At 34.7% G+C, this 24,646-nt stretch overlaps 2 protein-coding genes across 2 annotated transcripts in view; one reads left to right on the top strand and one right to left on the bottom strand.

The window, feature by feature from the left end:
• The window catches only part of LOC104480256 (sodium channel protein type 2 subunit alpha-like), a 57,887-nt gene that overhangs the window by 20,988 nt on the left and 12,253 nt on the right, over positions 1-24,646 (top strand). Inside the window, exons 12-21 of the mRNA XM_086750965.1 lie at positions 801-1,181; positions 2,126-2,258; positions 3,360-3,598; positions 4,500-4,673; positions 6,338-6,694; positions 7,734-8,213; positions 18,869-18,989; positions 19,357-19,511; positions 20,449-20,622; positions 22,750-22,872. Of these exons, the coding sequence (XP_086607091.1) occupies positions 801-1,181; positions 2,126-2,258; positions 3,360-3,598; positions 4,500-4,673; positions 6,338-6,694; positions 7,734-8,213; positions 18,869-18,989; positions 19,357-19,511; positions 20,449-20,622; positions 22,750-22,872 (2,337 nt within the window). The remainder of the gene's footprint in view (positions 1-800; positions 1,182-2,125; positions 2,259-3,359; positions 3,599-4,499; positions 4,674-6,337; positions 6,695-7,733; positions 8,214-18,868; positions 18,990-19,356; positions 19,512-20,448; positions 20,623-22,749; positions 22,873-24,646) is intronic.
• Positions 6,551-24,646, bottom strand: part of GALNT3 (polypeptide N-acetylgalactosaminyltransferase 3) — a 167,290-nt gene continuing 149,194 nt past the window's right edge. Inside the window, exon 12 of the transcript XR_015258922.1 lies at positions 6,551-6,566. The gene's annotated coding sequence lies outside the window, so the exon portion shown is untranslated. The remainder of the gene's footprint in view (positions 6,567-24,646) is intronic.

Consider the following 24,646-nt stretch of genomic DNA (forward strand, 5'->3'; position numbering starts at 1 on the left):
GAAGATAAGTTACAGAAGAGAAACAAAGACACTGCTTTGTTATGTATCATCTCTGCTGTTCATAGACGTCTTAGGCGAAATCAAGTGCTAATGCTAATCAATCAAGTCAAGAGAATCACTGATATGAATTAAAGTTAAGAACATGTATAATTACTTGCAAGATAAGAGCAATAGTTTGACTTTAATCCTGAAAAGATCCTCCATAGCAGAACACTTACTAACACGAGTAAACGGATGATTAGTGAAACTGTTCATACAAAATTACAGGCATATCTTTGCATATTCAGGATAGGTGAGATTTAAAAAAAAATAGAAACCTTATTGTGGTTTACTTGACTAGTATCTGAAAAAAAAAAAAGTTTTTTAAATGAGGCAATATTTGGAAGCTACCTCTGTGTGCAGACTCAGTCACAGGAAATTTGCCTAAAATTTTGTTTACTCAGCCTGTCAGACTAATGCCAACCTGGGGTAAATAGCATCTAGATATGCTTACTCAGTTTATGAACAGTTGGTAACATAACAGGCAGAATGGCAGAGGAAACAATTCTGTTAAGCAGTTTCTTTTACTCTAATTAAATCAATTGATTTCTTACATCCAAAGTAGTAAAATAACTAGTCTTTGTCTGTCACTTATGTGGGCTTTATTTACTACCCAAAAGGGAATGTATTGGGGGGGCTGTACCAGTTCATTTCTTTGTAGATGACCTTACCCTTTAAGACTATGTTTTTTTTCCCCTGTGTGAAAACATTATATTTAAAAGGATTTTCGTCTGATAATCATTGTTTTTATTTGCCTACAGTCTTTGCTGAGCATTCGTGGCTCCCTGTTTTCTCCAAGGCGCAACAGCAGAACAAGTCTTTTCAGCTTCAGAGGTCGTGCAAAGGATGTAGGATCAGAAAATGACTTTGCTGATGATGAGCACAGCACTTTTGAAGACAATGAAAGCAGAAGAGATTCTCTCTTTGTTCCTCATAGACATGGTGAACGACGCAACAGTAACATTAGTCAGGCCAGTAGGTCATCCAGGACAGTACCTCCACTTCCAGCAAATGGGAAGATGCACAGCACTGTGGATTGCAATGGAGTAGTTTCTTTAGTCGGTGGGCCGCCAGCTCTGACATCACCTACTGGACAGCTTCTGCCAGAGGTGATGATTGATAAAGCAGCCACTGCTAGCAATGTAAGGAAGTCTGCAATAGCTCAGGCATGATGTCCTCTCCCTGTATGATCAGCTACTGTTCCTACAAAATTTAGTTACTTAGGAATTATTCCCTTTCTGGCCAAGTTGTGAATGCTCCTTTCATATATTCCAATTATAAGCTAAAGTAGAAACTGAAAATATATGCTAATTTACTGGAATTATCATAATATCATAGTAAAGCATTGAATAAATGTATGTGTAGTCTTATACCCATTGATTCATGATGCTAACTGAAGACTTAACTAGAAGATTCTGTATTTGTATATCAGATAGGATATCAAAATGGAAAAAAAACCCTAATTATATTTATTAATGGAATATATTAAATGAGTATTTAACTCCCCACTGACCATATATGAAGCTTTTGATATAACACTGATAGTACAACTTACATGAGTTGTAATACTGTTCCTTTAGGTTTTGTGGGTTTTTTTTGAGATGTCAACATTACTAAATACTTTTTCTTTTATTTTGTTTGAAAACATATACTAGGAAATTGATAATTTATTCTAAATTAAGAGTTATTTTAAGAAAATATACTTACTCTTTGTGTTTTTACTCGTAGCTGTGTGGGCTGTGCATTTTCATGTTTAGAAAAAGACTTCACTACTTAATTGGAAAGATATTTCGGGCAGAGCTCATTGACTTTTTATAGTCTAAAATCTGTCTTAATGTCTCAACCTTGTTTAGCAAAATACTTAAAAACATATTCTTTAAGCACAAAAGCAGTCCTACTGATGTATTTGACTATTTGCTATATACAAAGGTAGGCATGCATTAGTCTATTGCAAAACCACAGCATAAATGGAGCATGGTGCAGGTCAGCAGAGTGTTTTAAACAATTATACTTTTATAATAATTTACAGTGTTATTTGTATTGAATGAACAATCAATAGACTATTTTATCAGTGTTTTATTTTCAGGGCACTACTACAGAAACTGACTTGAGAAAGAGACGATCTAGTTCATATCATGTTCCTATGGACTACCTAACAGATCCTAGTGCAAGGCAAAGAGCAATGAGTATAGCCAGCATGCTTACAAATACAATGGAAGGTATGTAACACAGAATCTCTGTATGACAATGCTATAACGTGCTATTAAATGTACGATACATTATGTAGTAGTGGTGTTTTAAGGCAGCTATTTCAGCCTGAAGGGTACAGGAAAGTTGAGATTTGTATATAGAGGTAGTATTTTTTGTTTAAAGATAGACTGATACATTTGGAAAAGCAGTTCAGCTTTCAATATACTAATAGATTGGAGGTAGAAGCAGCAAACTTCCAAGTTAAATGCAAGCAGAAAGCAATTTATAAAGGCAGTGTAACTCTAGAGAAGTTAGGGTTTGGGAGAAAAGCTCATTTTAGATTACTGAAATGGCTGTGCTTCTTGCAGTAGAACAATTCTCTTCTACCAATTCACCAGACATGCTCTTTCACAAAGGAAGGATCATGTTCTTTTTGTAAGGCTAAATACAATGAGTCTGAATCCCTGAATTAAGCAACTACTTCTAAGAAAGGGCAAAACATTACTTTGAGGCTTAAATGACTATGCCCAAAATAGCAAATGGCAAGGTAATAATGAGCAGTTTTGCACATGTGGACCATAATACTGTCTAAATAGTTGCCTGACTTCAGGTTTGTTCTAAACATTTCTCTTTCATGAGGAAAATTTTAAATAGAATGAATAAAACATGTATGGAATCACAGAATGGTTTGGGTTGGAAAGGACCTTAAAGATCATATAGTTCCAGCTCCCCCCAGCACATCAACCGCACCACATAGCTCGATGTGGTCAGTGAACTTGCTGAGGGTGCACTCTATCCCACTGTCCATGTCACTGACAAAGATGTTGAACAGGGCCGGGCCCAATACAATTTTCTATTTTGCATCCTATGTAGCATTTGCTTGTGAATGGTTATTTTCTCTATTGAATATATAGTGTTCTTTTGACATCAAATTTAAAATGTAGTGGGATAGATTATTTTTAATTGCAATTTCTTTCGACTGACAGTAGCCTTGGTTTCAAAAGGTCTACAATATCAACACAATTTATCAACAGTACCTTTGAAAACAGCATTTAGGCCTAGAGAAAATACCCAGGTGATACTGCAGTAAAGAAGTATGTTAAAAACATTATTTTCATTTTTCTCTCTAGAACTGGAAGAATCCAGACAGAAATGCCCACCATGCTGGTATAAATTTGCTAACACTTGCTTGATTTGGGACTGCTGTACTCCCTGGTTGAAAGTCAAACACATTGTGAATTTGATTGTGATGGACCCATTTGTTGACCTGGCCATTACTATCTGCATTGTCCTAAACACCCTGTTCATGGCCATGGAGCACTATCCAATGACAGAACAGTTTAGTGGTGTGCTTTCAGTAGGAAACCTTGTAAGTCTTTCATAATGTACCATGTATGTCAAATGCATTTTCCTTAAATAATTCTTCTGTGACCCATGTACATATGTTTAAAAGAAATGTTGACTAGATATTTATAGGCTTGGGGTGGTTGAAATAAATTTAAGCTGTATTGAATCCTTGTTTGTTGACATTTGTGGATTTCACCACTCTTGCTTTGTGGAGCAAAAGACAGTAAGATTTAGTGAGTCAATATGCATTTTGATTTTTGAAACTTTCAGCTTCTGTCATTGAAGCTGGTTAAAGGAATTTATCTAATATTTTTTCTTGCATGGATACTTACAAATCATAAGAACTTTCAAGTCCATTCCCACGCCTGTTCTGCTCCTCACTAGCACTTCCTGAGGTCCTGAGTGTTCAGGGAAGTGTAGAGGGGAAAGACCCAGTAAGCAGGGCAGATATACTGCAGCTCCATGGGAAATGGAAAAATGGCATGACAGTGCCTTCCACAGGTCATCCTGAAGAAGAATAGTTCTGCTCAACTTCTTTTTCTTAATAAAATAGTTGTCCCTCTCATAAACTTATCTTTATACCTAGAAGCAAAAAGATGTTCCAAGGGCAAAGATGAGATCTAAGCATTAAAATCAGACTAGATTGTGTGCATTGGTATTTATACATGCATTTTAGCAGGCTAGATAAAAAACATTTTTCCCATTTACCTCTTTTTCTTTGGAAACCAAATATTGTGATGTATATGTGAGCTTCAGATTGGAATTTAATTCCAAACTACAATGTATGGCAATATAGAGAAGCTATTCAGATTTATCATGGATTGCTTGCTGAAGATACAACTTACTCAATGTTGGTAACATTAGTTTTATTTTTTTAATACTTTCTCACTAAACTGGAATAAGAAACTCTATTTTCCTTGCAGGTGTTTACTGGAATTTTCACAGCAGAAATGTTTCTCAAGATAATTGCCATGGATCCTTATTATTATTTCCAAGAGGGATGGAATATTTTTGATGGTTTTATTGTGAGTCTTAGTTTAATGGAGCTTGGCCTTGCAAATGTAGAAGGATTATCTGTCCTTCGATCATTCCGATTGGTAAATATACTAACTAAAATAGATTTCTATGCTATGTTTTTGTACTTGTGCGTGTATGTTGTACATTTTTCATTTGTACGTTGTATATTTGGCTAAGACAGAAGATCTTTTAATAAGACCTTATAAAACACTAAATTGCACACCCACTAGATGGCAGGTATCTATTATGTCAAGTTTGTTTTACATATTTTCTTAGTACTGTCTATTTCTTCTTCAAGACATTGGCAACATCAATTCTGTTCTTGCAGTGAGTATGCTTTAAGGATTAACATTTTTAATAGTAGTATCTCTTAAAGTCTTTTTCTTCCTAGAAAAGGAAATAAAAAATGCAAGAGTGGCAGGCCTTCAGTACCTGTGACTGAAGATTAGTAAATAGCTTAATAAATGATGAATTAGTTAAAAAAGTTTATTGACAGTTTTAGCTGATAGACTTCCATTAGCAATTTGCTTACATGGTTCATTTTAGAAGACAATAGTGTTAAGGTTTTTATTTGGATAGGGATTTTGCATCACTACCAGCCTTCTCCTTACCATCCTCTGCAAGGGTCCACCCACTGTCTAACAGCTTTTCTGTTCAGAAGTCACTACAGTACCTCTGCCTGTTACTAGATATCTCTGTCATGAGTAGGAACTTGAAAAACCTTGGTCTTGCTGAAGATTAGGCTAGCATGCAAGCCGATGTTCAAATCCTCTTCTGAGAAGACCTACACAGTAAGAGACATGAAGCTAGACTTCCTAGTCATCCAGCTTAAGTTTTGCCTTAAATAAAGAGAAAAAAATTAACTTTAAATAAAAGTTAAATAAACCCCTTTAAGAAAAGAGGAGATTTAAATTTGTCCATTTGCTAGTTCTCTCTGTAGCATTATATTGCATTTTACCTAAAGTCTAATACCTGTCTGGATTGACTTGTCCCTCAGTAATAGAATTCTGTTTTTAACATATATTATATATTTTATTTATGTTTCATCTCTTGAAATAATATTTAGATTCCTTTTAGTAGTATTCTCTTTCAGTTGTCTGAACACTTGCTGTATCTTTCCAAATAATTTCATTTTTGTCTCTTTCAAGTTGTACTTTAATATAACTTTCCTTTGTCTACTTTTCTTCATGTTGTATGACACACTTTATAAGACACCTTACCCTTATTTTAAATGACAGAAAAGATATTCTTAAAGATACTTGTGAGTAACTTGTATCCCTGTCATTAACAACCTTAGCTTGTTTCTCTTTCTAGGAAAACCATTTCTTCCACCTCTCTGCCAGTTAAGATGAAAGAGATCTGGATTTGTCTGTACACTTACAATCCCATTAAACTGATCACATTTCATATGTGCTGGTTTATGTTTAGTAAAATTCTCTTAGAGTCAATTAAAGGAGAAAGACTGTTTTCCCCAACTTGTCTAACAAGTATGACTTGTTTATAGATATCTAAAGTCACCAGAAGAGGCAAAGTCTGAATTGAAGACTTTGTGATAATTGCAATGTAATTGAAATGAGCATAGTGATAGTATTTTTTGACTTCTCATTACTTGAATAAGACTTAAGACTGCTGATGTCTAGATTGTATGATTTAGACACAGGGTAACTGAAATATGAAACGTATAGCAATAATGTCATTACAATTAGTAACATGAATAACTGTATAATATTCTTCTGTTTTTCAGCTTCGAGTTTTCAAATTGGCAAAATCTTGGCCAACTCTAAATATGCTGATTAAGATTATTGGCAACTCAGTGGGGGCTCTGGGGAATCTGACCCTGGTGCTGGCCATCATTGTGTTCATTTTCGCTGTGGTTGGGATGCAGCTGTTTGGGAAAAGCTACAAGGAATGTGTCTGCAAGATCTCTAGCGACTGTGAACTTCCACGCTGGCACATGCATGACTTTTTCCACTCTTTCCTGATTGTGTTTCGAGTGCTGTGTGGAGAATGGATAGAAACAATGTGGGACTGCATGGAGGTTGCTGGCCAAACTATGTGCCTTACTGTCTTCATGATGGTCATGGTGATTGGAAACTTAGTGGTACGTAATCAGTAGGGACTTTTTAAAACTATTAGAACATATTTCCTATTTTTTTATGGTTTAGAAATCAGAGATGAAGACTGGAGAAGGACATCAGGAGATCATGTAATTCATTTGCGCGTTCTCTAAACCAGGTTCAAATATACCTTGATAATTTATGAAAAATGTTTGCCATTTCTTTTAAATCTTTAGTAAGTTTATAACCTTTTTAAGAAGGTCAGTGCTGAATCATGCTTATAGTTAAAAATGCCTTTTAAAAAACCGTCTAACTTAAATCACCAATTAAACTGACTGATTTCAATAGTGATGGAAAACAGTTGGTCTTCATGACAATATTTATATTACTTAAAGGTTTACTGTTTCCCCTTTGAGTCTTTTCTTTCTAAAACAAAATAAGCCTAGCTGTTCAATTTTTTCTGATAGGTGATGATTTCTCTATCCCTTTTGCTCCTGGCCTCTGTGTGTTTTTAAAATATCATGCAAGAAAGTCTGAAATAGTTTCCTAAATTGAGATGTATCGCGTCTGTGGACTCTCTCTCTTATCTAGTTTTCCTGCCCAAAACAAAAATATTGATATATTATTGGTAAATATATGTCTATTACATTCTGAATTAGAGACACTGAAATTATGGTCTGTTGAACTGTAGAAGACTGGAGTCTGCCTGCATTCCCCTTTCCTGTGAACACTATAGCAGATGTAGCTTGCAAAAATTACATCATGTTGTATCTTGGCTCCTTATGTCATTCTCCATTTTGAGGAGCAGACTCGCGCTCCTTCCAGTGTGGAGGAGAAAGTGAAGGAACAGCTCAGATTTTCACCTATATTAGTCAAGTTAAACAAGCTATAAATATTTTTGGTAAGTTATACTAAAATATGCAGGACAGGGATTATCGACTGGAAAGAATAGCAGGAAGGGGGGTTGAAATAAAGTGCTAGCTGTGAAATAAAAATTATGTCATATTGAACAACCCCTAATGGAATTCCTTTTGTGATTTAAAAATAAGAGATACAATATATTTTGTCCTTACTGTCTTTTAGGTACTCAACCTCTTTTTGGCCTTGCTGCTGAGCTCATTTAGTTCAGACAACCTTGCTGCTACCGATGATGATAATGAAATGAACAATCTACAGATTGCTGTGGCAAGGATTCAGAAAGGCATAGATTATGTGAAGAGAAAAGTGCATGAATTCATCCAAAAAGCCTTTGTTAGAAAGCAGAAAGTTTTAGATGAAATCAAACCTCTTGAAGACCTAAACAACAAAAAAGACAGCTGTATTTCCAACCACACAATAGTAGAAATAGGTAAAAACCTTGCCTATCTTAAAGAAGGGAATGGAACTACCAGTGGCATAGGCAGCAGCGTGGAAAAATATGTTGTTGATGAAAGTGATTACATGTCATTCATAAACAACCCGAGTCTCACTGTGACAGTGCCAATTGCTGTCGGGGAATCAGATTTTGAAAATTTAAATACAGAGGAGTTCAGCAGCGAGTCAGACCTGGAAGAAAGCAAAGAGGTAGGACTATTTCTATGTTTAAAATACTCTTATGCTTTTCTTTTCTTCCTAAGGTTACTAGTGTTGAATTCAAATCTCTATTTAATCCCTGTATAGCAGTGTATACAAACTTGTAATGGTATTTAAGGTAAATTGATCTAAGGTTGCAGGTTTTGAATGAGATGGGTAATAGAGTATTGCATTTACAGTAATAATCAAGATGCATAAGACAATTTTTTAGAAAATTAATACTTTATTTATTTAAATAATTAACAAGAAAATTAACCAATTTAATAGCCCTAGATATCAAAAGTCTTAAAGAATGTGTGGGCATTGTGCAAGTTTCTCCATGCTTATTTCATCAGTGCAGCTGATTTGTCTGCTTTCTGGAGTGCCTCCTGTCAAATTAACAGTTAATTCTGATGTTTTTCACCTTTTTGATATAGTCAAAATACATCTAGATGCATCATAAGTACATTTGAATACTGCACCAGTATCAATAAATGATTTAATATCAGTCACTAATAAACCATCTGATAGTAGCAGAACCACTGAAGAAGTGAAGTAACGGCCTTATGGTAAAAATGTTATGAAGCTTTATATCTCAGTATAAGATCCTTTCATATCACTATCCACTGTCATTTTCAAAACTTTAAGATATTTGAATATGTTACCTACTGTGCCCATAACAAAATGTATGTCTTTCTGGCACAGTGTGGTGTGAAATGAACAAAGCCAAGCTAGCACTTAGTGAGTTACAGTGGATGCCAAAGCCATTAGTATTGTGTTAATTCAGTGCTCTCCTGCACGATTGTTCATGGTGGAGGCACACCGCCTCAAGTGGAGTAAGTCTATGCCATGCTTAGTACTGATGCTAGTTCGTTCAGCATTAGCATGGGCATTTTTGAACAGTACTGCATGCTACGCTGTAGCCATAAACTAACAAAAAGGTTTTCAGAAGTTATTGCCTCGCACTTGAATCTGAGGTTATAAATATGGATAATATTCTAGTAATTCTCATGCCAAGATCCCTTTTTTGTACAGACTGCATCACACATTTAGTCATATTTTCTTCTTTCTTTCAAAAATGCCTTTATTGTTCTTTTAAAAATACTAGGGTTTTTTTTCAGATTATTGGTGTTAGTATTTACCTTACTTTTCAAAACTATGACATGGGTATAGAATAAAGCAGAAGTTGTTGTAGCTTAACCTTTGATTATTCTATGTAACAGTGATTATATGAAAGTTTCTTGGTCTGAATGTAGGATTTTGGTTGATTCTATTCTATCTTTGTACATAGGATAAGAAAAGGAATCTTCTTCAGGCGCCTTTATACCACATAGGGCTAGTGCATTGTCCTGTCCATCTGTTGTTCTGCTGTTCCATTGTTCTATTGTCCCATTATTAAATGGTTCAAAACTTATTGCTGCCAAAGGAGCAGCAAATTCTATTGCTAATCTGGTCAAATTCCACCTATCAGTGAGGTCACCCATTATGACTGCAGATGACAGTAATGGCACAGGTTATTTTTCTGTCTTTTTGTAAATGATGTTGTTTCTTGGTATAGGCCTGGTCCTTCTGGATTTGCTCTTGCTTCCTGCTAATCATGTCCAAGTCTATCTATCACTTTCAGCCTTTTCCTTGTCTAGGAACTAGTGATAGCTACAGCATGTACTGACAGTTTGGGAATAAAGTGTCTCAACTTAAAGTTCAGTAGTAGAAAACAGAGTACTTTGGATTTCTTGGTCACAAAATCTTTATTGCTATCTTGGTGGAGTAACAAATACCTATCTATCATTCAGTACTTGTCTGTAAAGTTAGTATAGTTAGTTATTTTTATCAGTTTCAAGGGTGCTGTCAACCTAAACCTATCATTTTTCATAAAACATTCTAAATGCTTCAATGGGAAGTGTGAAGAAGACACTGTTAGTTTATTCTGCAGCTATATTGTAGGTAGCAATGATGCTTCAGATGATATTACTGTATGAATGACACTAAAAGAAAATCTGGCACAGATACAGTCTTGACTGTGAAGTCCCAGTACGATCACAAGTATGCACTCGGGAAAACTCTCTCCTCTTCTTATTTTTGTAGTCCTAGGCATATCAGATTAATTCTGACAATATTACTGATTCCGATACTACCACTACTCATGGCAGTAGTAAACCATGTTTTAAATAGTCCTATCTACTTTTCCTGTGCTTGTTCTTTTTTAAAAGTTATGAAGTTATGTACATATTAACTGAAGTTTTATCAAAATAGATAACAGCTCTGGTAATTTTTAATTGGCAACTTCTCTGCAAAAAGTAATTCAGTAGTGTAATTGGATTCTACTAATTTAAATATTGTATCTCCTTAAAATGAGAAATAATCACTCATGAGAATATTTAAATTACTTCTTAGATTAATTAGCTGCTGAAGTCTGGTTTTAAAAATGTAACCACAGGACTGTTCTGTACTAGTGGATTATTCTCCATTTCTTATGCTGAAGCTACAATTGTTGTGCAGAAAATAATTTGTAATTTGCTGAACAGTGGTAGCAAGAAGGAACATGAATTTTGGTAGTGCCTAATGATTAAGGCATCTATTTTGAGAACTAAATCTTTACCTGGTATAAAATCCATTTATAATTTTTAAATGTTCAATAGTCCGTGGCTAAAATGCAGAAACTGCCTTGAAATAGGGACTGAAGCCTGAATTTCACATATGAATTCCCTGATCACCAACATTCTCCCTTTTGCTTCTTTTTGAAGCCCACTCAATCTTTAAGGATTTACTGCACAAGAGCATTATGTCAGTAGAAGAGACGGAGGATGTACCTTATTCAAACCCATAGGCTGGTGGTTAGCAGGACGGAGTAGGACCACAATGACAATGGTGGATCTATTTATTCATTGTATAACAGGATGGTATGACTGCTGACTGTCTTCATTAGCCAAATCTTTCCTTTTTGCAGTGGAAGGGCCCCAATTGAGTTATTCTGCAAGGTGACAAAAGTATTAAATTCCTATAGAGAAAATTTTAAAGCAGCTTATCCCACATTTGAAACATGAGCTCCAGTCATGTTTCCACCATAAAAAGAAAGGCCTCCAGATACAATTTCTCCTCCAGGAACAATATTTAAAAGAATACAGTGTCCTCATTGTTGGATGCACTTGATCCTGTAAATGTGTGTGTTAATTGTGCTTCAGGAACTGCAAACCGATCAGGTGATAAAACAAAGAAATGCATATTCAGTCAGGAATGAGCTAGTGTCAAGCAGTTTTGACTGGTAAAGCCTGAAATTTTTCTGAGCATATGCAGGACCAAAATTCCTTACTCTTGCAGAGGCTGAAGGTGAAAACCTGAAGCAAAATGTTTACAAATTTCAGACACCTTCAAGAGAGACACAACAATTAAGCAAAGATGTTGTTAGCATATTTCTTACTTAAGTGTCTAAATTTCAAATAGGTTTTAACCACAAAAGTGCGTTTTATAATCTTAATCCTAGTTCCTACTCTTCACTAGATAATTCTTGTTCACTATGGTTTTTGATATAGGGAAGAGTGATGGCGTAATAGTCACAGGACCAACACTCTTGTCATGAAAATGATCCATAGCAAAAGACGACCTTTTAAAAATGTCCACAAATGACTACAAATGGCTTTTTGTTTAAGGCTTCCTCTTTTTTGTCATGCCATAATGTGCCTTGCATTTCTGCCCTCTCATGTTTCCCCGTTTATATGATGCTGCTGTTGCCAAGTGTTGATCTGCCAGTCACTTCATTGCTTATACCACAGATGAAAGGAACTGAAGTTAGAAACTGCTGCCAGACCACATTCAATTAGCAGTATCCCAAATGAAAGGCAGCTTAGGCATCCAAGTACCATGAGAACGCTCTGCACGAGGTAGCCAGATGCTGATGAGTGTGTGTCTGTGTTCTTTTGCTTTTCTCTGTGTATACACGTGCGTACATGTATTCACTGTGGTATAGGAAAATAAGCTGAACTTCTACAAAGTAATTATCATTTATTAGCAAGTTTTAATTACATATATTAATGTTTGGTGAATTCTTTATTATAACATACATCTTTTCCAGTATTTTGATGGAAATCTTAACTAGATTATGCCTTTCTAGAAAAAATATACACAATATTGTACATGCTAGTAGGTGCGAATTTACAAGGAATTTTCTAGAAAATTGCCTGAAACCCAAAATAGAATTAATAATGAGAACATTATGTCCATAAGAAGGGTAGTGGGGGAATAAATGTAATAAGGGAATTACAGAACAAATCCTAAATAAAACTTCAGCATGGAAGTAGGGCCATCAACAAATATGAGACTGCTGTGCTGGGTCTGTTGTCCTTTACATAAAGGTCCACAGACCTAAGCTGCATTACTTCTATCGAGTGTAGAAACTATAAAAATATTTTTTCCTTTTTAGGTCCTTAAGTACTACTGGGATGGTTTATATGGAAAATGTTGTAGTGCATGTATAGCTGTGTAATAATTAGATTTTTATGCTAAGTGTAACTTGTAGGCTAGTAGTTACACCAAGATATACCAAGTTAGAAGATATTTTTAAATGCCTTGAGAAATATGGGATCTCCTAATGCTGTTGCAGTCACCTTAATAATGTATATTTTACTTTAAGCAGTATTCAGCGCAAAAAAAAAGCAGAGGTGCTGTGTCCTGAAGTTCATTTCCTACCATTCTTACTTCTCACAGGAGTAGAACCAAGCTGGATCAGTCAAGCGGGCAGCTCTGGTGCCTTTTAGCGAGGCAGAGCATCGTGTCACCAATTTTACACAGGTTACCTAAGCAAGTTATACATCTATATGTACATACAATATAATCACTTTTTAACGGATATTGACTGGCCTGCATGCTCTTCAGCTATGATCCTGTCCCATTCATTGCAATAAAGTACAAACATGCACAGCTGCTCTCTGCTGAGTCACGGGACTCGCATCACAGCATGGTCAGGAGAGATGGGCAGCCCCAAGATTTCTGTGGTTCAGATGCCATACTTTCCATGATATTTTAATAGTATTTTGTAGTGCATGCTATGTACCTTTCCCAATCTTGATGGTAAAGTTTTCAGGATTCTGTTTTTGAAGGGTTTTCTTTCCTTTTGAAGGAAGACAGAATATGTAACACGTAAGCTGTGTTTCTCATCAGAAGCTTATATTAGTCCATCTGTAAATTGTGTTAATAATGAAAGGCTGCTAGCTGTTTTGGAAAACTTTCATACTACTGTATTTTAGCTTGTAATGGAGGTAACTTGCAAACTCATGATAGTCATGTTTTTATTTTTCGCATTTTTTTCCTTACAACTGCTTTTCTTCAGTGCTTGTATAAGCATTTAGTTATTTTGGAGATGAATATGAAGTACTTGAAGCACCATTAAGCATGAAATTCATTTAATTTACACAGTCAAAGCATGTGACCATCATTTGGTTAAAAAACTCATACAAAACTGGTATTTGGCTAATCAAACATTCAGAGATCAGTTCTGCTCCTACTTACGCCCACACTTACAAGTGTAGAGGTGCAAAGAGAAAACAAGATCTGGCCCAATTCAGTCTTATCATAGCTTTTTAATTTATGCTCACAAATTGACTACCTCCCCCAAAAAAATTGTTTGCCCTGAGCAACTTAAGCTTATTCTCAACTTATCAGTAATAAATAAACTTAAGCAGTCCATTAAATAAGCTACTGATTTTGGATGAAAAGGTCCTCAGCTCCAGTATGTTTTACATCTCCCCTATTAAACATTGCTATAATATTTTACACCACTGTAGTTTTATGATGCTGCTTTCAGTTTGGTAAATCAGTGGAGTTAAAATATACTTATTGCATAGCTTTTTGTCTTATATTTTGTAAAGAATAATTTATCTGATAAGTCATATTTTGATTTAAAAATACTCATTATTCAAAATCCTTTGATACCCTGAAGAATTTTGTGAATTGTTCACATCGTGTTGGCACCCTGTGATTCATAGGGGATGATAGTAAGTTGTTAATACTAGAGTTAATTTTAATTTGCTTAATGAAATCTTTACAAACAGCAGTCTCTTGCTTTATTTCAGAAATACCCTTTCACCATTGCTTGTGTGAATTAAAAAGACTTTTTAAGTAGCTTCCAGTGGGAGTGCTTGTGCAAATATTTCCACTTCTACTTACGATGCTTTTGCTTTCATCCAACATTCTTGCAAATATTTTCATTTATGAAATGCTCATAAATAAGTAAATCAAAGGAAATATGAATAGCAATACAGAGTGGACTATAATTTAGGGATCCTGAGTTTTTGTAGTATTTGTAAACAATAATCATCACAGATTTTTTTTGCTTTGATTTACAATGTTCTGGTTTTTTGAACTGATAGAATTATTATGCCTGACTGTATAAGCACTAGAAAGTGACATCCAGATTCCACTTCAATTATACCAGTGGAACTACAATTATATTTACCATTTATAGGTGATACAGCTGTACTGAAAAAGACTGGATACATTTGGACATAATATTGTCATTTATGTCACGGAGCATCTCATTTTCATATTGACATCCACACAGCACTGAGAAAATAAAACCAATATAATTTCCATTATTTAACATTTTCACAGGTATTTGGGAGGAAAGGAAATCAAAAGTAAAACCAAAATGGTAGTTTCTCCTTGTGCCATCTTCCTGCTTATGTCTGTTCTGCTCTTTGCTCCTTCAGTCCCTTAAATTATTATTTCAACAGCTATCAGTGGCATCCTGGCCAGTCATGAAATTTCAGGCCTTGTTAAAAATGTTAAACTAAGAGCTGTTCAGCTACTCTCAGATAATCATCTTGGAAACAAACAAAGAAAGAAATGTTAGAAGCTCCAAGTGGCCTGGCTGTAAGTGAAGCAGAATTGTATAAATCTATGAGATGTTGTTGAGGTTCAGAAAGTAATTATGTAAAAAACTTCCTGACCTAATCTTGGCTGCTGCTTTTTGCAATGCTGCTCTGATAGGCAAGCTGCTTTCCACTTTCAGTTTCTATCTTGAAAGCTAAACTAAAATCTCTGTTTCATACTGTACTATATTGCTGACTAAAGCATGACTCGCAAGGCTGTTGGTAGATGTGGCGTAAAAGATATATATCTCTATGATAATCAGTATACTGCTACTTTAGAACCATGTAAGTACTTTTGTCTCCTTACTGTCTCCTGTGGAAAGGAGATGGAGTATGTACATTCTGAGGTTTTGAAAAGTACACTTCTCTGAAAATAATTTCCTTAGCATACTATTCAGAAAAAAATCTTGCATTGCAACTCTCAAAGAGTGTCTAACACTTGACTCTGATAAATCTCTTATAATTTGAGTGACTAAATACTTCTGAAACCTAACATAAAAATATAAATATAAAAAAGGCTTTAAAAGGACTTACTGTTATATCAAAGGTAACGTTTTGGTTTGATTATTTTTTTTTCTACAGGTTCATTTAAAAAAAAAAAAAAGCTGTATACATATTAGGTATATGGCATTGCCTAAATCCAGTTTTTGTAATGCTGGTAAGCAGAGAAGAATTTATCAGGTACAAAGATAACTTTGAAATGTGTTAAGCTAAAGAACTGGGATATGCTACATACCTAACATATCAAGGTCTGCAATTAGGGCTAGTCTAGCTCTCCAGCTGGAGTCGGTATGTGTGAACACTGACAAGTCACAGTAAGTGGTAGAAAAAGTCTTCCTGGGTATTAAAGCATATGGAAAAAAACATAATCAGCAATAACATGGTCCATTCCCAGGTGATTTTGTGTTGAATACATAGACATCAGTACAACATCCCTGGATCAGTTGCTTTATACCAGAGCAGAAGGTTGCTGTGGAAATATGTGATTGTTACTGAAAAGTTTTCCTAGCGTACTGAACTTAATTGATTTGGTAAAATCTTAAGATGTTGTATCATGAAACCTTCCTAGCTGTTTGTAATGCGTAATTACTTTTATAAATACTGTATAGAATTCCATACAATAAATTCAATGTTGAAAATAAGAAAGAAAGAAACAAACAAAAAGATGTAATTATGTCTGTTGGACATTTTTAATTTTTTCTCCACAAATGATACTGAATTATTACAGTTCAAATTTATTGCATAATTTTTATAATATGATTTTTCATATATTGATCAGATTGGGGCTAAATTCAGATATAGTAGAACAGCATGCTAAGGAAATACTCTGTTACATCAACAACAGAAGAGTAACTGAATTCTCAGTGGGATAAGGCATTTAATTGTCATGTTTCAAGAAGCTGCTGTTGATTCAGTTTAGGATTTTTTTGTTTAGCTTAACTCCTGTGATCATTATTACGGCTCTTTAAAAGAAGCATACCAGATTTTCAGTGAGAAGAGACTTGTAAAATACAACTCACCATACATACAGCCCCACATAAATGGAGATAGCTTTCTGATTTTCCTGATAATTGACTGTTCTACTGATCACTTTCTGTATTTTCTACCTGATCTTTTTGATTTCTCCTTGTAGTGGATATCTCTAATCGCCCAGCTTGAGTTAAATGTTAGTCTTATGCAATTTCAGTACTAGGAATTCATTTAACCTGTGCTGATTAAACTAACTGTGTAATGTCTGAGTTACTGAACTCTTCATTCTCCTATAAAAGAGCGGACAGTAGGTCTTTCAAACTTACAGTTTAACCAGCTCATAATTTTTGTTTGCTCTGCTACTACTACAGCATTCTGCTAGAAATGCTGTCCAGATCGGAATGATGCAAGCAACATTTTAAGAAAACTCTACATAATGCAAACAGATAGTCACTTCTCAGTTTAAAAATTATTTACTGTATTATATTGATAAATGTTAATTTTTAATACCATATATAAATTTCTTTGGAATGTACCTTGTGCTTATGGTAATTCTGGCCTTTCCTCAGACTGGTGATTGACTTCCACTAACGTTTAAAAGCTATGGTCCTTACTTGAGGACTACAGTATTTATCCCATACTTTCCAGTTTCTCTGTTTTAGAGGCAATATTCCACAATGACCAAACTGCCATGCGTTATCTAGCAATATGTTGCAATGGGAAATTTATAAATAATAATCTGCAGAAAAGTGTGCATCCATGTCTTTGTACATTGGACCTAACCTCATAGATGCTAAAGCTCATGCACAAACGTGAGGCATGAACTAGGATTTTCAAAGAAACATAAAGGAAATTGGTGAGCAGATATCACTCAAATTACGTGCATAATTTACAATAATATACCCTACAATAAATGTTTCCATTTGTTTGGTCTTCCTCTAAAACGTGGGCTAGGGTGTATCACGCTAAATAAAAATAAAAGTTAAGCCTATGTCAAAATCACAATATGTTGTCAGCGTGATTCGATAAAATCAGAGTGGGGGAGAAAGGAATTATTCTTCTTTTTGCTTGAAGAACATACTTAATATTGTCTGCAATTTAAAATTCCATTAAAGTCTTATGGTACTTTCTGTATTCCCATACTGATATTGTTTAAATTACCTTTACAAAAAACTGTATAGAATTTGGAGCTTCTCAAACAAGTTTTAACGGAATAATGCCTCTAACTTAAGTTTTAAGTGTCAGCAAAGATGTATCTTTAATGTTACCGTGGACCATCTCTCTTTTTCCCTATAGATTGTATTCTAAATCTGCTTACATCATTCCCTTTAAAAAATTGACTACTTATCAATGCAGCCATTTTACTGATGTTATACTTCACATAGTGATAACATTAGAAGAGTCATAGAATGCCATAATCAAACTACTTTTACTTATTACAGTACTCATATTTGTCTTCTGCCAACATAATATCATGGTGTGACAAAATCATTTTGAAGATTTGGATTATATTATCAGTATGATTCATTGGTGCAGTATTGTTTTATGACAGTATTGTTTTAAAAGCATTTGTTTTCACTTTAGTCTTCCCCCCAAAAAAAAAGATTTGGGGGGGCTTTTATAGTGATTGGACATGTGTGTGTACTGTACCAAAGTAATAAGTAGTTTCAAAATGCACAATAAATTCAGAAAATGCATTGACCAGTGAGAATGCAAAATATCAGCTACTGCTCTTAAAGTAATGTGCTGCTCTTTCAGAAATAAAGAGAATTAAACTATCCTATACAACTCATAACATGTGTTTTCATGTCAATGATAATGAGAAGTTTGTATTCAAACTTTTTAGATTTTACAGACTTGATAGAATAACATTTACTTGAGACATGAAAATACATCTGTGCAGCTTGCTGTTGGTTTGGTCATGATGTTGGAAAATTGTTTGTATTAACACATGCTATCTGAAGTGTAATCTAAAATGCAGCCACATGATTGGAATAATTAAACAGGACAAAGTGTGGAAGATACTGATTCGTAACTTACTGAAATTTCATTTCAGAATTCTTATGTGTGGCTAATAGTAGTCTAATAATTTCAGCAATTCCTTGTATGAAAATATCAAAATATTTTCAATAGGGAAAATGCACATGATGTAGTTTCTAATCTTGTGACCTCACCTGTAGTAGAGCAATTTGGCATTATAGATTGTTGATAAGAAATTATTTTAATGTCAGAGCATGGAATACATGCAAAATATTTCGCTATGCATTTCAAACATGAACTTCTATTCAAAATAAATAAATTTTTTAAAAAAATAATGTGGGGTCTCATTCACAGAAATTAAATGCATCCAGTTCATCAGAAGGCAGCACAGTTGATGTTGGACTACCTCCAGAAGGGGAACAGCCAGAAGCAGAACCTGAAGAAGCTCTGGAGCCAGAGGCTTGTTTTACAGAAGGTAGGCAAAGCAAAATATATGCAAGATGATTAGACCTAATTATGTTGATTTGGGCTTGATTCTATTTTTATTCAAAATCAAGAAGAAACTTTGTGATTATAATTGTATTTTCTGTTTGTATTAGTAACTTCTTCAGAGGTTCTACCATAGCTGTACTGTTGTCGTGTGCTCTGTCTCTCCTTGGAAGGTATTATAAAAGTTAAAGCTTTAACTTCAACTATTGAAACAAAATTTCTCAAATAGGAGATACTTATTTACGAGCGTCTATTACAGTAGCACTGAAATAAGCCAAATTACTTCTGTTCATTGTGATTACTAATAAATATTTACCTTATTCTGACATCTCAAAATTTATTATCGCACTTAGGCTGCGTTCGGAGATTCAAATGCTGTCAAGTCAGTGTAGAGGATGGGAAAGGAAAAATCTGGTGGAATCTTAGGAAAACCTGCTATAAGATTGTTGAACACAACTGGTTTGAGACCTTCATTGTCTTCATGATTCTTCTCAGCAGCGGTGCTCTGGTAAATTCAATATGGAACTATTGTGTCTATTTTAAGCAGCAAGCATTTAGAATTACAGTTAATTACATAGCTGCAGGTGACATCAGAATTTAATATTCAATTCATAAATGTTCTAATGTGAATGTATATGAACAAGTATTTGGCATATATTGTAGGATACATATGAGTTTGCTCACATGGCAATAAGAAATAAGTTATATCAGACTGGTATTCATATTGATTGTAATAGCTTTTTTTCTTTTTCTTATACACATTTAAAATAAACCACAGCTGAGCTGAGAAGTTATCAACAGCAACTTGAATTGTCAAACTGAAATGTAAAGTGCCAGTGTGATTCTGTCAGGTATTTTACCCGATTAATGTTAAATCAGGTGTGCTGAATTAAGTACTGAAGTAATTAGCTGTCATAGCAGGAGCAAAATACAGTGTCCTTGCTACACCTGGGTCAATGCACAGTGATTCACTGCCAATGTAGACATTTTATTTTCAAAAGAGAGTTATTAATATCTGTTCAGGATTGCTTTGTGGGTTAGTGTGTATAGTTTGGTTTGAATTATTAGTTCCTCAAAAATTCTGTATGAGTTATTTTTAAATCCCTTCTATAATTTTGATATAAAGTTGTAGCCACCACAAAGGAAATCCTTATGTCAAAAGCCGTTACTGTCCATGGAAATTAATGAAAATGAGATTTGGAGAAGGGTCTTACAGTAAGTTTCATGGATCACTCTTCAGCTCAGCTGAAAGCTGAATAATGTGTTTGGACCTAGCTTTATAAAAAAAATACAGTATGGAGAGAAAGTAAAAGTTGTGCTTGAAGGAAGGATATATGCCTTAGCATCACATATATCTTTCCAATTCAAATTCTTTCTTGGCTACAACACAGCACACTGCAAATTGTGAAGGCATTTAATTATATCTTAAAAACTCTTTTTCACAGGCATTTGAAGATATCTACATAGAGCAACGTAAAACTATCAAGACCATGCTGGAATATGCTGACAAAGTTTTTACTTACATCTTCATTCTGGAAATGCTTTTAAAATGGGTGGCTTATGGCTTTCAAACCTATTTCACTAATGCCTGGTGCTGGCTGGACTTCCTGATTGTTGATGTATGTATTCTTTTTCATGGTGTATGACAGGCTCTAAAAATCAGAATATTATGTTTTCAGGATAAGCTTTCTGTTCCATTCAATGGAAATTCTATTTTAAAACTGTTGCTGTGGTATGGTTTATAATTCTGTTCAGAAAAGAAAAAATATTTAGATACACTTATTACTCTAGAGATGTTTTGTTTCTATTCTCTAGTTTTATGAAATGGTAATGCTTTATTTAAATGATGCTTTTTACTTTTTTTTTTTTTTGGTGGTATGGAGAGGATGCTGTTCATCCTCTTCAGTTTTTACTGTATGTGGAATTTAAATATTTCAAAGCAATTTCTTTGAACATTTCTAACATTCTAAATAATTACTGTAAGTGTCCTGTCACTTATTGTGAAAACACTGCTAGGAACTCTCAGTTCTACTGTACTATTCAGTACTCTGGCACTTTTCACCACATCACATGGGCAGCCTTAAAAGACAGTTGGAGAGCTGTAGATGAGCTCCCTTAGAACTGCTTCTCAGATAATTTTCAAAAGGCTGCACCACCAAGGAGCAGATACACATTGTCTGAAGGAGACCTAGTGAGAAGTGCAAGTCTACATGCTCAACAATGTCTGTACAGTACTGGGTAGTGTAAATGGAAGTCTACAGATCTTTATAACCATATAGCAGACATTAATTTCCCTTCCATCCCCAATAGCCTGACTACATCTGTCTGTGCTAAGAGGGCATCTCTCAATCCACATACATAATTCCTACAGAATGCAAGGTAGAGATGTGTCTCAAATTACTTGTTTGCTCATTCTGAAAAGCAGCAGAATTCTACAGAAATTGATATGTATCTCCCTAAAACTACAATGATATTATAGTCTTTACTATACAGAGCTTGGAAAACATTATAACTTTTAAATCCATACCAGCATTGCAGATCCTATGATAAAACAGGACTACATGCACACTTAGTATTCTGTGGTTGAGTCTATACCCTTGTAAAACATTTATTGGCTCAGTCATCAGATATGTTAATTATTGTGACTGGTAGAGCTTTACAGAGACACTGTGGACAATACTTTAACACTGTCATTATATGTTTATTGTATTTATCAACAAATATTTAATTCTTACTCCATAATCTGTGGTTTAGTTACTTCTGTGAACTTTATAAATAACTTTATTAGTTTTTCATGGCAACCTTACCCTGGTGCTGTTTCTTTAATGGAAAAAATTAATCTCTGAAGCATTTTTTTAAACCTTAGTCAGAGGATTGAGATAATGAAGTTTAAAGATTAATTTGGAAATGAAAGAGTTAAGAGAGAACAGGAAGGATGGAAGGGAAAGGCAGTAAATGAAGGGAAATACAAGATAGTTTGGGGGTGTTTTTTCTTTATGATGGCCACTCCTTCCCAATGGTTTACTATAAATACATTTCTAAGGATTACTGATGAAAGATAATTGTATTATTTATTTTACAGCTATTCTAGTTTATTTACTCGTCTGCCTGCAGACCAGACCAGCGTTATGCAAGCCAGAATTGATGAAGTGGTTAAAGGAGTCACAGGGAATGTAATGAAGTGTGGATATGCCTAACAGTGAAGCTTCTACCATTTTCTAACAAACAGTTGGTTATCAGTCTTGATTAGTCTGGTTCAATCTGAACAGCACTGGTAGCTATGGCTGTTGAATAAGATTTTCTGGACACTAGAAAGTTACATTTGACCAAAGGCAAGGTCTGGATGTGGTTTTTGAGAGCTTTTACATTCTCATCAAGTGCTGAAGATTTCATGGGAAGTCCTGACCTAAATTGACCATTCCAATTCACTCAACTTTTGGGAATTTTCTTTTTGCATGTGACTTCATTTTTCTTTAAATACCACCAAATGTTGACTGGTTTATGTGAATTTAGAAGGCATTTTTATACCATTCTACCAACATGATTTCATCAACAGGTACCTAGAATATACTTTTATTCTACATTGTCTGACTTGAAAGATCTTTCTGCATTATAGAGGGATTCCTGGAGAAAGAGGTCCAGCCTTGAATCTTCTTTAGAAGTTCAGGGCACACATCATTCCCACCATGTGTATTGAAAGGATATACAAGATGAATGAGCAATATTGCCTTTCTGTTTTTGTGTAGGTCTCTTTGGTTAGCTTAACAGCTAATGCCTTGGGCTACTCAGAACTTGGTGCGATTAAATCCCTTAGGACACTAAGAGCTTTGAGACCTCTAAGAGCCTTGTCGCGATTTGAAGGGATGAGGGTAAGACAAAATGAAAGAATCTGAAATAATGCATGCACACACAGAAAAAATGCATGCATCAACGACAAATCCATGCAGAAATGGTACACTATCATCCTATATATTTTACATTTATCACTAACATATAAGCAAAAGGCTTCATCTGCTTATATGAATTCATGTGTTAATTGCACACATTATTACACTTATTGAGGCTCGTTGGCCTTTCACCATATTTCATATTTTCCTGGAGGGCCCAAGGATTTATCAACTGCATGGATCTATGCAATGTTACTACAAAACTGAATTTATCCATACAAATAAATCCTGCTGTAGTCAGAACAGTTTTAAAAAACCCAATACTTCCTCATAAAAGTGTGTGTACATATACACACATAGGCACATGTGTATTTCATACAAGTATAGAATATCATGTGTAGTCTATCAAATATCTTGTAACCTACTGTCTGTAAATATCAATTCCGAATTTCTGTTACAATTTAAATTTCTGATAATGAATTCCTATGTTAATAAGTAAATTGGCAGTGTTAAAATACCTTCTGTCTTTCAGATTAGGACTATTGCATTCTATTAAGACAGCCTTTCTAATATATCAAAGATGGAGTGGGTTTATGATTTCTGGCCTAAATCGGTTGCTTATTGCTTTCCATATTGATTCTTAAATGTTGATTATAATCGATAGAGCAATAAGCAGCCTGAAAACATACCAGAAGTCTTTTGCTGACAGAGTTGGGTATCTTTGAGAAGTCACTGTCCCCAGGTGTTTGTTATCTCCATATCAGTTACCACAGCTGAGACCCTCAGCTGCCCAACTGGGCACTCTCAGTCTGTTCCAGTGCAAAGTTAAATTCATTTGTTTAGATAATTCCTTTAGTGCACTGAAACAGGTAAAGACCTTATGTATTCTGCTATGACATGAAAGCTTTAGAAACGTTTATCTTAGGGGCAGTAGTCAATAACTGGAGATGGTAGATATTTCTAGCTCCAGCCACAAGAAGATGTCTAACTTGCACCTTCAAGGTCTGTCTGTCTGCCTTGGACATATTGCCATAGATCTAATCAGTAGATGCACCTGAACTGAAACCCTATTGCTGTAATTTAAAGGGATCCTTGTGTGAGCTCCCTACTGCAATTACTGATCTTTGGCACCCAAGGTTATAAGCTGATTAGCAGATTTATAAGTCAAGTACAAATTGATGAGCTTCTGAAGAAAATGTGAAGCTGTTTGTGTGTGGAAAGTAAAAGACTTAAACCGAAAAGAAAACAGGCTTTGATGAAAGGTTATAAATTCAAATAGAAAATACCACTTTCTTGCCTCCCCCAAATTTATAAAACTTTGCTGAAGCAATTTTGAAAATTTGGGATGTTTCTATCAGATATAAGGCCTATCTAAAATCTCAATAGTATCTCGCTAAAAAACACATTAGCTGTTGTTTTTTATGAGAGTGATTAGAAAAAAATACAAAATGTTACAAATTTTATATGCACAGTAAATTGCTTAAGTGGTAATTTAATGTGGCAAGGAAAAAACAATCACTTTGTCATGAAGATTTATGGCTAATTGTCAATCCAGTAACTTCCATGTTGGCGTAAACTTTACCTACTGATTTGATCCTGATCTGCTAACTGTATCTTTTTGTAAAATACCTGGATAAGGAAGAGATTTATGACTTTAGCAAAAGGTATAATAAGAAGTAGTGGATGAAGTTAGATAACTTCAGACTAGAAATATGACCTATATTTTTAGTAGTTAGGCAATTAACCATTGAAATTT

This window comes from Chlamydotis macqueenii, chromosome 6 (genome assembly GCF_036417535.1).
Source record: "Chlamydotis macqueenii isolate bChlMac1 chromosome 6, bChlMac1.mat, whole genome shotgun sequence".
Lineage (NCBI taxonomy): Eukaryota > Metazoa > Chordata > Aves > Otidiformes > Otididae > Chlamydotis > Chlamydotis macqueenii.